The 12,933-nt window shown below is 33.9% G+C and overlaps 1 protein-coding gene across 1 annotated transcript in view; it reads right to left on the bottom strand.

Moving 5' to 3' along the window:
- Positions 1 to 12,201, bottom strand: part of LOC311117303 (A disintegrin and metalloproteinase with thrombospondin motifs 3-like) — a gene marked incomplete at both ends in the record, with an annotated part of 289,214 nt that extends 277,013 nt beyond the window's left edge. Inside the window, one exon of the mRNA XM_084192269.1 lies at positions 11,963 to 12,201. Within this exon, the coding sequence (XP_084048395.1) occupies positions 11,963 to 12,201 (239 nt within the window). The remainder of the gene's footprint in view (positions 1 to 11,962) is intronic.
- Between the last annotated feature and the right edge of the window lie 732 nt (positions 12,202 to 12,933).

Genomic DNA, 12,933 nt, shown 5'->3' with positions numbered 1-12,933 from the left:
GAATTAGATAAGAGAAGAAGTGACTAACAGTAAGGGTTAGACTTAGATAAGAGAAGTGACTAACAATAAGCGTTTGAGTTAGAAAAGAGATGAAGTGACTAAAAATAAGGGTTAGAGTTAGATAAGAGAATAAATAACTAACAATGAGCGTTAGAGTTAGATAAGAGAAGTGACTAACAATACGTTTTAGAGTTAGATAAGAGAAGTGACTTATAATGAGGGTTAGAGTTAGATAAGAGAAGAAGTGACTAACAATGAGGGTTAGAGTTAGATAAGAGAAGAAGTGACTAACAATGAGGGTTAGAGTTAGATAAGAGAAGAAGTGACTAACAATGAGGGTTAGAGTTAGATAAGAGAATTGACTAACAATAAGCGTTTGAGTTAGAAAAGAGATGAAGTGACTAAAAATAAGGGTTAGAGTTAGATAAGAGAATAAATAACTAACAATGAGGGTTAGAGCTAGATAAGAGAAGTGACTAACAATAAGGGTTAGAGTTAGATAAGAGAAGTGAATAACAATAAGGGTTAGAGTTAGATACGAGAAGTGACTTATAATGAGGATTAGAGTTAGATAAGACAAGAAGTGACTTATAATAAGGGTTAGAGATAGATAAGAGAAGTGACTTATAATAAGGGTTAGAGTTAGATAAGAGAAGTGACTTATAATGAGGATTAGAGTTAGATAAGATAAGTGACTAACAATAAGGGTTACAGTTATATAAGAGAAGTGACTTATAATGAGGGTTAGAGATAGATAAGAGAAGTGACTTATAATAAGGGTTAGAGTTAGATAAGAGAAGTGACTTATAATGAGGATTAGAGTTAGATAAGAGAAGTGACTAACAATAAGGGTTACAGTTATATAAGAGAAGTGACTTATAATGAGGGTTAGAGTTAGATAAGAGAAGTGACTTATAATGAGGGTTAGAGTTAGATAAGAGAAGTGACTAACAATGAGGGTTAGAGTTAGATAAGAGAAGAAATAACTAACAATGAGGGTTAGAGTTAAATAAGAGAAGAAGTGACTAACAATAAGCGTTAGAGTTAGATAAGAGAAGTGACTAACAATACGTTTTAGAGTTAGATAAGAGAAATGACGTATAATGAGGGTTAGTTAAGAGAAGTGACTAACAATAAGGGTTAGAGTTAGATAAGAGAAGAAGTGACTTATATTGAGGGTTAGAGTTAGATAAGAGAAGTGACTTATAATGAGGGTTAGAGTTAGATAAGAGAAGTGACTTATAATGAGGGTTAGAGTTAGATGAGAGAAGTGACTAACAATAAGGGTTAGAGTTAGATAAGAGAAGAAGTGACTAACAGTAAGGGTTAGAGATAGATAAGAGAAGTGACTTATAATGAGGGTTAGAGTTAGATAAGAGAAGTGACTTATAATGAGGGTTAGAGTTAGATAAGAGAAATGACTAATAATGAGGGTTAGAGTTAGATAAGAGAATAAATAACTAACAACGAGGGTTAGAGTTAGATAAGAGGAGTGACTAACAATAAGGGTTAGAGTTAGATAAGAGAAGAAGTGACTAACAATGAGGGTTAGAGTTAGATAAGAGAAGAAGTGACTAACAATGAGGGTTAGAGTTAGATAAGAGAATTGACTAACAATAAGCGTTTGAGTTAGAAAAGAGATGAAGTGACTAAAAATAAGGGTTAGAGTTAGATAAGAGAATAAATAACTAACAATGAGGGTTAGAGCTAGATAAGAGAAGTGACTAACAATAAGGGTTAGAGTTAGATAAGAGAAGTGAATAACAATAAGGGTTAGAGTTAGATACGAGAAGTGACTTATAATGAGGATTAGAGTTAGATAAGACAAGAAGTGACTTATAATAAGGGTTAGAGATAGATAAGAGAAGTGACTAACAATAAGGGTTACAGTTATATAAGAGAAGTGACTTATAATGAGGGTTAGAGATAGATAAGAGAAGTGACTAACAATAAGGGTTACAGTTATATAAGAGAAGTGACTTATAATGAGGGTTAGAGTTAGATAAGAGAAGTGACTTATAATGAGGGTTAGAGTTAGATAAGAGAAGTGACTAACAATGAGGGTTAGAGTTAGATAAGAGAATAAATAACTAACAATGAGGGTTAGAGTTAAATAAGAGAAGAAGTGACTAACAATAAGCGTTAGAGTTAGATAAGAGAAGTGACTAACAATACGTTTTAGAGTTAGATAAGAGAAATGACGTATAATGAGGGTTAGATAAGAGAAGTGACTAACAATAAGGGTTAGAGTTAGATAAGAGAAGAAGTGACTTATATTGAGGGTTAGAGTTAGATAAGAGAAGTGACTTATAATGAGGGTTAGAGTTAGATAAGAGAAGTGACTTATAATGAGGGTTAGAGTTAGTTGAGAGAAGTGACTAACAATAAGGGTTAGAGTTAGATAAGAGAAGAAGTGACTAACAGTAAGGGTTAGAGATAGATAAGAGAAGTGACTTATAATGAGGGTTAGAGTTAGATAAGAGAAGTGACTTATAATGAGGGTTAGAGTTAGATAAGAGAAATGACTAATAATGAGGGTTAGAGTTAGATAAGAGAAGAAATAACTAACAATGAGGGTTAGAGTTAGATAAGAGAAGTGACTAACAATAAGGGTTAGAGTTAGATAAGAGAAGAAGTGACTTATATTGAGGGTTAGAGTTAGATAAGAGAAGTGACTTATAATGAGGGTTAGAGTTAGATAAGAGAAGTGACTTATAATGAGGGTTAGAGTTAGATGAGAGAAGTGACTAACAATAAGGGTTAGAGTTAGATAAGAGAAGAAGTGACTAACAGTAAGGGTTAGAGATAGATAAGAGAAGTGACTTATAATGAGGGTTAGAGTTAGATAAGAGAAGTGACTTATAATGAGGGTTAGAGTTAGATAGGAGAAGTGACTTATAATGAGGGTTAGAGTTTTTTTTTAAACTATCTCCACATAAGGAGGATAAACAACCCGCACACGAACACTGCCGATGACGAAATACAATAACACACAATGAACGACAGAGGGTTAAATAGGGAATACAATACAACATAATGGGGAACAGGTGTACACAATCATGACAAAACAAGTCAAACACCGAAACATAGATCGGTGGCAGCTAGTACTCCGGGGACGACGAACGCCGAAGCCTGCCCAAACAAGGAGGAGGAGCAGCCTTGGCTGATTCCGTGACATAGAGATAGATAAGAGAAGTGACTAACAATACGTTTTAGAGTTAGATAAGAGAAATGGCATAATGAGGGTTAGACTTAGATAAGAGAAGTGACTTACAATGAGAGTTAGAGTTAGATAAGAGAATTGACTAACAATAAGCGTTTGAGTTAGAAAAGAGATGAAGTGACAAAAAATAAGGGTTAGAGTTAGATAAGAGAATAAATAACTAACAATGAGGGTTAGAGTTAGATAAGAGAAGTGACTACCAATGAGGGTTAGAGTTAAATAAGAGAAGAAGTGACTAACAGTGAGGGTTAGAGTTAGATAAGAGAAGTGACTAACAATAAGGGTTAGAGTTAAATAAGAGAATAAGTGACTAACAATGAGGGTTAGAGTTAGATAAGAGAAGTGACTAACAATAAGGGTTAGAGTTAGATAAGAGAAGAAGTGACTAACAGTAAGGGTTAGAGATAGATAAGAGAAGAAGTGACTAACAGTAAGGGTTAGAGTTAGATAAGAGAAGTGACTAACAATGAGGGTTAGAGTTAAATAAGATAAATGATTAACAATAAGGGTTAGAGTTAGATAAGAGAAGAAGTGACTAACAGTAAGGGTCAGAGTAAGATAAGAGAAGTGACTTACAATGAGGGTTAGAGTTAGATAAGAGAAGTGACTTATAATGAGGGTTAGAGTTAGATAAGAGAAGTGACTAACAATGAGGGTTAGAGTTAGATAAGAGAAAATAAGTGACTAACAATGAGGGTTAGAGTTAGATAAGAGAAGTGACTAACAATGAGGGTTAGAGTTAGATAAGAGAAATGACTAACAATGAGGGTTAGAGTTAGATAAGATAAGAGAAGTGACTTATAATGAGGGTTAGAGTTCGATCAGAGAAAATAAGTGACTAACAATGAGGGTTAGAGTTAGATAAGAGAAAATAAGTGACTAACAATGAGGGTTAGAGTTAGATAAGAGAAAAGAAGTGACTAACAATGAGGGTTAGAGTTTGATAAGAGAAGTGACTAATAATGAGGGTTAGAGTTAGATAAGAGAAAAGAAGTGACTAACAATGAGGGTTAGAGTTTGATAAGAGAAGTGACTAATAATGAGGGTTAGAGTTTGATAAGAGAAGTGACTAATAATGAGGGTTAGAGTTAGATAATAGAAGAAATAACTAACAATGAGGGTTAGAGTTTGATAAGAGAAGTGACTAATAATGAGGGTTAGAGTTAGATAAGAGAAAAGAAAAGAAGTGACTAACAATGAGGGTTAGAGTTTGATAAGATAAGTGACTAATAATGAGGGTTAGAGTTTGATAAGAGAAGTGACTAATAATGAGGGTTAGAGTTAGATAAGAGAAGAAATAACTAACAATGAGGGTTAGAGTTTGATAAGAGAAGTGACTAATAATGAGGGTTAGAGTTAGATAAGAGAAAAGAAGTGACTAACAATGAGGGTTAGAGTTTGATAAGAGAAGTGACTAATAATGAGGGTTAGAGTTTGATAAGAGAAGTGACTAATAATGAGGGTTAGAGTTAGATAAGAGAAGAAATAACTAACAATGAGGGTTAGAGTTTGACAAGAGAAGTGACTAATAATGAGGGTTAGAGTTAGATAAGAGAAAAGAAGTGACTAACAATGAGGGTTAGAGTTTGATAAGATAAGTGACTAATAATGAGGGTTAGAGTTTGATAAGAGAAGTGACTAATAATGAGGGTTATAGTTAGATAAGAGAAGAAATAACTAACAATGAGGGTTAGAGTTTGATAAGAGAAGTGATTAATAATGAGGGTTAGAGTTAGATAAGAGAAAAGAAAAGAAGTGACTAAAATGAGGGTTAGAGTTTGATAAGAGAAGTGACTAACAATGAGGGTTAGAGTTTGATAAGAGAAGTGACTAATAATGAGGGTTAGAGTTTGATAAGAGAAGTGACTAATAATGAGGGTTAGAGTTAGATAAGAGAAGAAATAACTAACAATGAGGGTTAGAGTTTGATAAGAGAAGTGACTAATAATGAGGGTTAGAGTTTGATAAGAGAAGTGACTAATAATGAGGGTTAGAGTTAGATAAGAGAAGAAATAACTAACAATGAGGGTTAGAGTTTGATAAGAGAAGTGACTAATAATGAGGGTTAGAGTTAGATAAGAGAAAAGAAAAGAAGTGACTAAAATGAGGGTTAGAGTTTGATAAGAGAAGTGACTAACAATGAGGGTTAGAGTTTGATAAGAGAAGTGACTAATAATGAGGGTTAGAGTTTGATAAGAGAAGTTACTAATAATGAGGGTTAGAGTTAGATAAGAGAAGAAATAACTAACAATGAGGGTTAGAGTTTGATAAGAGAAGTGACTAATAATGAGGGTTAGAGTTAGATAAGAGAAAAGAAAAGAAGTGACTAACAATGAGGGTTAGAGTTTGATAAGAGAAGTGACTAATAATGAGGGTTAGAGTTTGATAAGAGAAGTGACTAATAATGAGGGTTAGAGTTAGATAAGAGAAGAAATAACTAACAATGAGGGTTAGAGTTTGACAAGAGAAGTGACTAATAATGAGGGTTAGAGTTAGATAAGAGAAAAGAAAAGAAGTGACTAACAATGAGGGTTAGAGTTTGATAAGATAAGTGACTAATAATGAGGGTTAGAGTTTGATAAGAGAAGTGACTAATAATGAGGGTTAGAGTTAGATAAGAGAAGAAATAACTAACAATGAGGGTTAGAGTTTGATAAGAGAAGTGACTAATAATGAGGGTTAGAGTTAGATAAGAGAAAAGAAAAGAAGTGACTAAAATGAGGGTTAGAGTTTGATAAGAGAAGTGACTAACAATGAGGGTTAGAGTTTGATAAGAGCAGTGACTAATAATGAGGGTTAGAGTTTGATAAGAGAAGTGACTAATAATGAGGGTTAGAGTTAGATAAGAGAAGAAATAACTAACAATGAGGGTTAGAGTTTGATAAGAGAAGTGACTAATAATGAGGGTTAGAGTTAGATAAGAGAAAAGAAAAGAAGTGACTAACAATGAGGGTTAGAGTTTGATAAGAGAAGTGACTAATAATGAGGGTTAGAGTTTGATAAGAGAAGTGACTAATAATGAGGGTTAGAGTTAGATAAGAGAAGTTATAACTAACAATGAGGGTTAGAGTTTGATAAGAGAAGTGACTAACAATGAGGGTTAGAGTTTGATAAGAGAAGTGACTAATAATGAGGGTTAGAGTTAGATAAGAGAAAATAAGTGACTAACAATGAGGGTTAGAGTTAGATAAGAGAAAATAAGTGACTAACAATGAGGGTTAGAGTTAGATAAGAGAATAGAAGTGACTAACAATGAGGGTTAGAGTTTGATAAGAGAAGTGACTAATAATGAGGGTTAGAGTTTGATAAGAGAAGTGACTAATAATGAGGGTTAGAGTTAGATAATAGAAGAAATAACTAACAATGAGGGTTAGAGTTTGATAAGAGAAGTGACTAATAATGAGGGTTAGAGTTAGATAAGAGAAAAGAAAAGAAGTGACTAACAATGAGGGTTAGAGTTTGATAAGATAAGTGACTAATAATAAGGGTTAGAGTTTGATAAGAGAAGTGACTAATAATGAGGGTTAGAGTTAGATAAGAGAAGAAATAACTAACAATGAGGGTTAGAGTTTGATAAGAGAAGTGACTAATAATGAGGGTTAGAGTTATATAAGAGAAAAGAAGTGACTAACAATGAGGGTTAGAGTTTGATAAGAGAAGTGACTAATAATGAGGGTTAGAGTTTGATAAGAGAAGTGACTAATAATGAGGGTTAGAGTTAGATAAGAGAAGAAATAACTAACAATGAGGGTTAGAGTTTGACAAGAGAAGTGACTAATAATGAGGGTTAGAGTTAGATAAGAGAAAAGAAGTGACTAACAATGAGGGTTAGAGTTTGATAAGATAAGTGACTAATAATGAGGGTTAGAGTTTGATAAGAGAAGTGACTAATAATGAGGGTTAGAGTTAGATAAGAGAAGAAATAACTAACAATGAGGGTTAGAGTTTGATAAGAGAAGTGATTAATAATGAGGGTTAGAGTTAGATAAGAGAAAAGAAAAGAAGTGACTAAAATGAGGGTTAGAGTTTGATAAGAGAAGTGACTAACAATGAGGGTTAGAGTTTGATAAGAGAAGTGACTAATAATGAGGGTTAGAGTTTGATAAGAGAAGTGACTAATAATGAGGGTTAGAGTTAGATAAGAGAAGAAATAACTAACAATGAGGGTTAGAGTTTGATAAGAGAAGTGACTAATAATGAGGGTTAGAGTTTGATAAGAGAAGTGACTAATAATGAGGGTTAGAGTTAGATAAGAGAAGAAATAACTAAAATGAGGGTTAGAGTTTGATAAGAGAAGTGACTAATAATGAGGGTTAGAGTTAGATAAGAGAAAAGAAAAGAAGTGACTAAAATTAGGGTTAGAGTTTGATAAGAGAAGTGACTAACAATGAGGGTTAGAGTTTGATAAGAGAAGTGACTAATAATGAGGGTTAGAGTTTGATAAGAGAAGTGACTAATAATGAGGGTTAGAGTTAGATAAGAGAAGAAATAACTAACAATGAGGGTTAGAGTTTGATAAGAGAAGTGACTAATAATGAGGGTTAGAGTTAGATAAGAGAAAAGAAAAGAAGTGACTAACAATGAGGGTTAGAGTTTGATAAGAGAAGTGACTAATAATGAGGGTTAGAGTTTGATAAGAGAAGTGACTAATAATGAGGGTTAGAGTTAGATAAGAGAAGAAATAACTAACAATGAGGGTTAGAGTTTGACAAGAGAAGTGACTAATAATGAGGGTTAGAGTTAGATAAGAGAAAAGAAAAGAAGTGACTAACAATGAGGGTTAGAGTTTGATAAGATAAGTGACTAATAATGAGGGTTAGAGTTTGATAAGAGAAGTGACTAATAATGAGGGTTAGAGTTTGATAAGAGAAGTGACTAATAATGAGGGTTAGAGTTTGATAAGAGAAGAAATAACTAACAATGAGGGTTAGAGTTTGATAAGAGAAGTGACTAACAATGAGGGTTAGAGTTTGATAAGAGAAGTGACTAATAATGAGGGTTAGAGTTTGATAAGAGAAAATAAGTGACTAACACTGAGGGTTAGAGTTAGATAAGAGAAAATAAGTGACTAACAATGAGGGTTAGAGTTAGATAAGAGAAAAGAAGTGACTAACAATGAGGGTTAGAGTTTGATAAGAGAAGTGACTAATAATGAGGGTTAGAGTTAGATAAGAGAAAAGAAGTGACTAACATTGAGGGTTAGAGTTTGATAAGAGAAGTGACTAATAATGAGGGTTAGAATTTGATAAGAGAAGTGACTAATAATGAGGGTTAGAGTTAGATAATAGAAGAAATAACTAACAATGAGGGTTAGAGTTAGATAAGAGAAAAGAAAAGAAGTGACTAACAATGAGGGTTAGAGTTTGATAAGATAAGTGACTAATAATGAGGGTTAGAGTTTGATAAGAGAAGTGACTAATAATGAGGGTTAGAGTTAGATAAGATAAGAAATAACTAACAATGAGGGTTAGAGTTTGATAAGAGAAGTGACTAATAATGAGGGTTAGAGTTAGATAAGAGAAAATAAGTGACTAACAATGAGGGTTAGAGTTTGATAAGAGAAGTGACTAATAATGAGGGTTAGAGTTTGATAAGAGAAGTGACTAATAATGAGGGTTAGAGTTAGATAAGAGAAGAAATAACTAACAATGAGGGTTAGAGTTTGATAAGAGAAGTGACTAATAATGAGGGTTAGAGTTAGATAAGAGAAAAGAAAAGAAGTGACTAACAATGAGGGTTAGAGTTTGATAAGAGAAGTGACTAATAATGAGGGTTAGAGTTTGATAAGAGAAGTGACTAATAATGAGGGTTAGAGTTAGATAAGAGAAGAAATAACTAACAATGAGGGTTAGAGTTTGATAAGAGAAGTGACTAATAATGAGGGTTAGAGTTTGATAAGAGAAGTGACTAATAATGAGGGTTAGAGTTAGATAAGAGAAGAAATAACTAACAATGAGGGTTAGAGTTTGATAAGAGAAGTGACTAATAATGAGGGTTAGAGTTTGATAAGAGAAGTGACTAATAATGAGGGTTAGAGTTAGATAAGAGAAAATAAAATAAGTGACTAACAATGAGGGTTAGAGTTAGATAAGAGAAGTGACTAACAATGAGGGTTAGAGTTAGATAAGAGAAATGACTAACAATGAGGGTTAGAGTTAGATAAGAGAAGTGACTTATAATGAGGGTTAGAGTTCGATAAGAGAAAATAAGTGACTAACAATGAGGGTTAGAGTTAGATAAGAGAAAATAAGTGACTAACAATGAGGGTTAGAGTTAGATAAGAGAAAAGAAGTGACTAACAATGAGGGTTAGAGTTTGATAAGAGAAGTGACTAATAATGAGGGTTAGAGTTAGATAAGAGAAAAGAAGTGACTAACAATGAGGGTTAGAGTTAGATAAGAGAAGTGACTAACAATGAGGGTTAGAGTTAGATAAGAGAAATGACTAACAATGAGGGTTAGAGTTAGATAAGATAAGAGAAGTGACTTATAATGAGGGTTAGAGTTCGATAAGATAAAATAAGTGACTAACAATGAGGGTTAGAGTTAGATAAGAGAAAATAAGTGACTAACAATGAGGGTTAGAGTTAGATAAGAGAAGTGACTAATAATGAGGGTTAGAGTTTGATAAGAGAAGTGACTAATAATGAGGGTTAGAGTTAGATAAGTGAAGAAATAACTAACAATGAGGGTTAGAGTTTGATAAGAGAAGTGACTAATAATGAGGGTTAGAGTTAGATAAGAGAAAATAAGTGACTAACAATGAGGGTTAGAGTTTGATAAGAGAAGTGACTAATAATGAGGGTTAGAGTTTGATAAGAGAAGTGACTAATAATGAGGGTTAGAGTTAGATAAGAGAAAAGAAATGAAGTGACTAACAATGAGGGTTAGAGTTTGATAAGAGAAGTGACTAATAATGAGGGTTAGAGTTTGATAAGAGAAGTGACTAATAATGAGGGTTAGAGTTAGATAAGAGAAGAAATAACTAACAATGAGGGTTAGAGTTTGATAAGAGAAGTGACTAACAATGAGGGTTAGAGTTTGATAAGAGAAGTGACTAATAATGAGGGTTAGAGTTTGATAAGAGAAAATAAGTGACTAACACTGAGGGTTAGAGTTAGATAAGAGAAAATAAGTGACTAACAATGAGGGTTAGAGTTAGATAAGAGAAAAGAAGTGACTAACAATGAGGGTTAGAGTTTGATAAGAGAAGTGACTAATAATGAGGGTTAGAGTTAGATAAGAGAAAATAAGTGACTAACAATGAGGGTTAGAGTTTGATAAGAGAAGTGACTAATAATGAGGGTTAGAATTTGATAAGAGAAGTGACTAATAATGAGGGTTAGAGTTAGATAATAGAAGAAATAACTAACAATGAGGGTTAGAGTTTGATAAGAGAAGTGACTAATAATGAGGGTTAGAGTTAGATAAGAGAAAAGAAAAGAAGTGACTAACAATGAGGGTTAGAGTTTGATAAGATAAGTGACTAATAATGAGGGTTAGAGTTTGATAAGAGAAGTGACTAATAATGAGGGTTAGAGTTAGATAAGATAAGAAATAACTAACAATGAGGGTTAGAGTTTGATAAGAGAAGTGACTAATAATGAGGGTTAGAGTTAGATAAGAGAAAAGAAGTGACTAACAATGAGGGTTAGAGTTTGATAAGAGAAGTGACTAATAATGAGGGTTAGAGTTTGATAAGAGAAGTGACTAATAATGAGGGTTAGAGTTAGATAAGAGAAGAAATAACTAACAATGAGGGTTAGAGTTTGATAAGAGAAGTGACTAATAATGAGGGTTAGAGTTAGATAAGAGAAAAGAAGTGACTAACAATGAGGGTTAGAGTTTGATAAGAGAAGTGACTAATAATGAGGGTTAGAGTTTGATAAGAGAAGTGACTAATAATGAGGGTTAGAGTTAGATAAGAGAAAAGAAAAGAAGTGACTAACAATGAGGGTTAGAGTTTGATAAGAGAAGTGACTAATAATGAGGGTTAGAGTTTGATAAGAGAAGTGACTAATAATGAGGGTTAGAGTTAGATAAGATAAGAAATAACTAACAATGAGGGTTAGAGTTTGATAAGAGAAGTGACTAATAATGAGGGTTAGAGTTAGATAAGAGAAAAGAAGTGACTAACAATGAGGGTTAGAGTTTGATAAGAGAAGTGACTAATAATGAGGGTTAGAGTTTGATAAGAGAAGTGACTAATAATGAGGGTTAGAGTTAGATAAGAGAAGAAATAACTAACAATGAGGGTTAGAGTTTGATAAGAGAAGTGACTAATAATGAGGGTTAGAGTTAGATAAGAGAAAAGAAGTGACTAACAATGAGGGTTAGAGTTTGATAAGAGAAGTGACTAATAATGAGGGTTAGAGTTTGATAAGAGAAGTGACTAATAATGAGGGTTAGAGTTAGATAAGAGAAAAGAAAAGAAGTGACTAACAATGAGGGTTAGAGTTTGATAAGAGAAGTGACTAATAATGAGGGTTAGAGTTTGATAAGAGAAGTGACTAATAATGAGGGTTAGAGTTAGATAAGAGAAGAAATAACTTACAATGAGGGTTAGAGTTTGATAAGAGAAGTGACTAATAATGAGGGTTAGAGTTTGATAAGAGAAGTGACTAATAATGAGGGTTAGAGTTAGATAAGAGAAGAAATAACTAACAATGAGGGTTAGAGTTTGATAAGAGAAGTGACTAATAATGAGGGTTAGAGTTAGATAAGAGAAGATGTGACTTACAATGTTCATGAGGGTCAGTAGGTAGTTCTGCACATGCTCCTTGCCGTGGAAACGCACCACAGAGTCATCGACACCCAGGAGAACTTCGATGTTGTAGTCGTCATCTCCGGCATGGCGCCGCTTCCTCACCGCCTGTTTAACCTGCCGGGACACCTGGTCTAGAACCACCGGAACACCTGGCAGGGACAGCTGGTCTAGACTCCCTGGGACACCTGGCACGGACAGCTCTGGTTCTGGTTCTGGAGAGGAAGGATGAACAGACAGTTGGCTGTAAACTTTAGACTAAGTTCACTGACAGCTAACTTTTAAGTTAAGTTGTTATCTAGCTGTTGCTAACTTTTTATTTGGGTGGTTAGCTAGCCAACAGCTTACTCATCTTTTGGGTGGTTAGCTAGCTGACAGCTATCTCTTAACTTCAAATTTTAGCACTTTGTAAGTTTGTATGTAGAGGTGTTTTTCGAGACCCCTCTGGCTAGAATGCAGTATTTGTTCTAGATTATAACTCAATTTCCCAGAAACCCCAACTCTCATAGGTAGTCGGCTGGGCATGACGTGATAAATCAGCCAGCAATCAACATCCGCTCTGAATGCCGTCTAGGCTGCGGCAAATTTGACATTGGATGCGATGACAGCTACGTTCAAAATGTAAAAGAAGATAAATTGATACATTGGTTATAAATCTCGTTTTTATACTGAAATAAAAAAAAGTGTATAGGTTGTTAGCCAGAAGGTTAGCAATGTAAGGTTAGCTATAACTAGCTATCTAATGTGAATTAGCGGCCTTACCGTGAACTAGCGGCCTTACCGTGAACTAGCGGTCTTACCGTGAACTAGCGGCCTTACCGTGAACTAGCGGCTTTACCGTGAAATTCACTGCCTGGTAAAAGATTGGATTTGAATCTGACGATAGCTAGCAAGCTAAGTTGGTAGCTACATTGATTTTCAAAGCGTTGCATTCACAGAAAATAGCT

This window comes from Coregonus lavaretus (assembly GCF_964263955.1).
Source record: "Coregonus lavaretus genome assembly, contig: HAP1_SCAFFOLD_473, whole genome shotgun sequence".
NCBI lineage: Eukaryota > Metazoa > Chordata > Actinopteri > Salmoniformes > Salmonidae > Coregonus > Coregonus lavaretus.
This window is presented reverse-complemented; position numbering and strand designations above follow the sequence as displayed.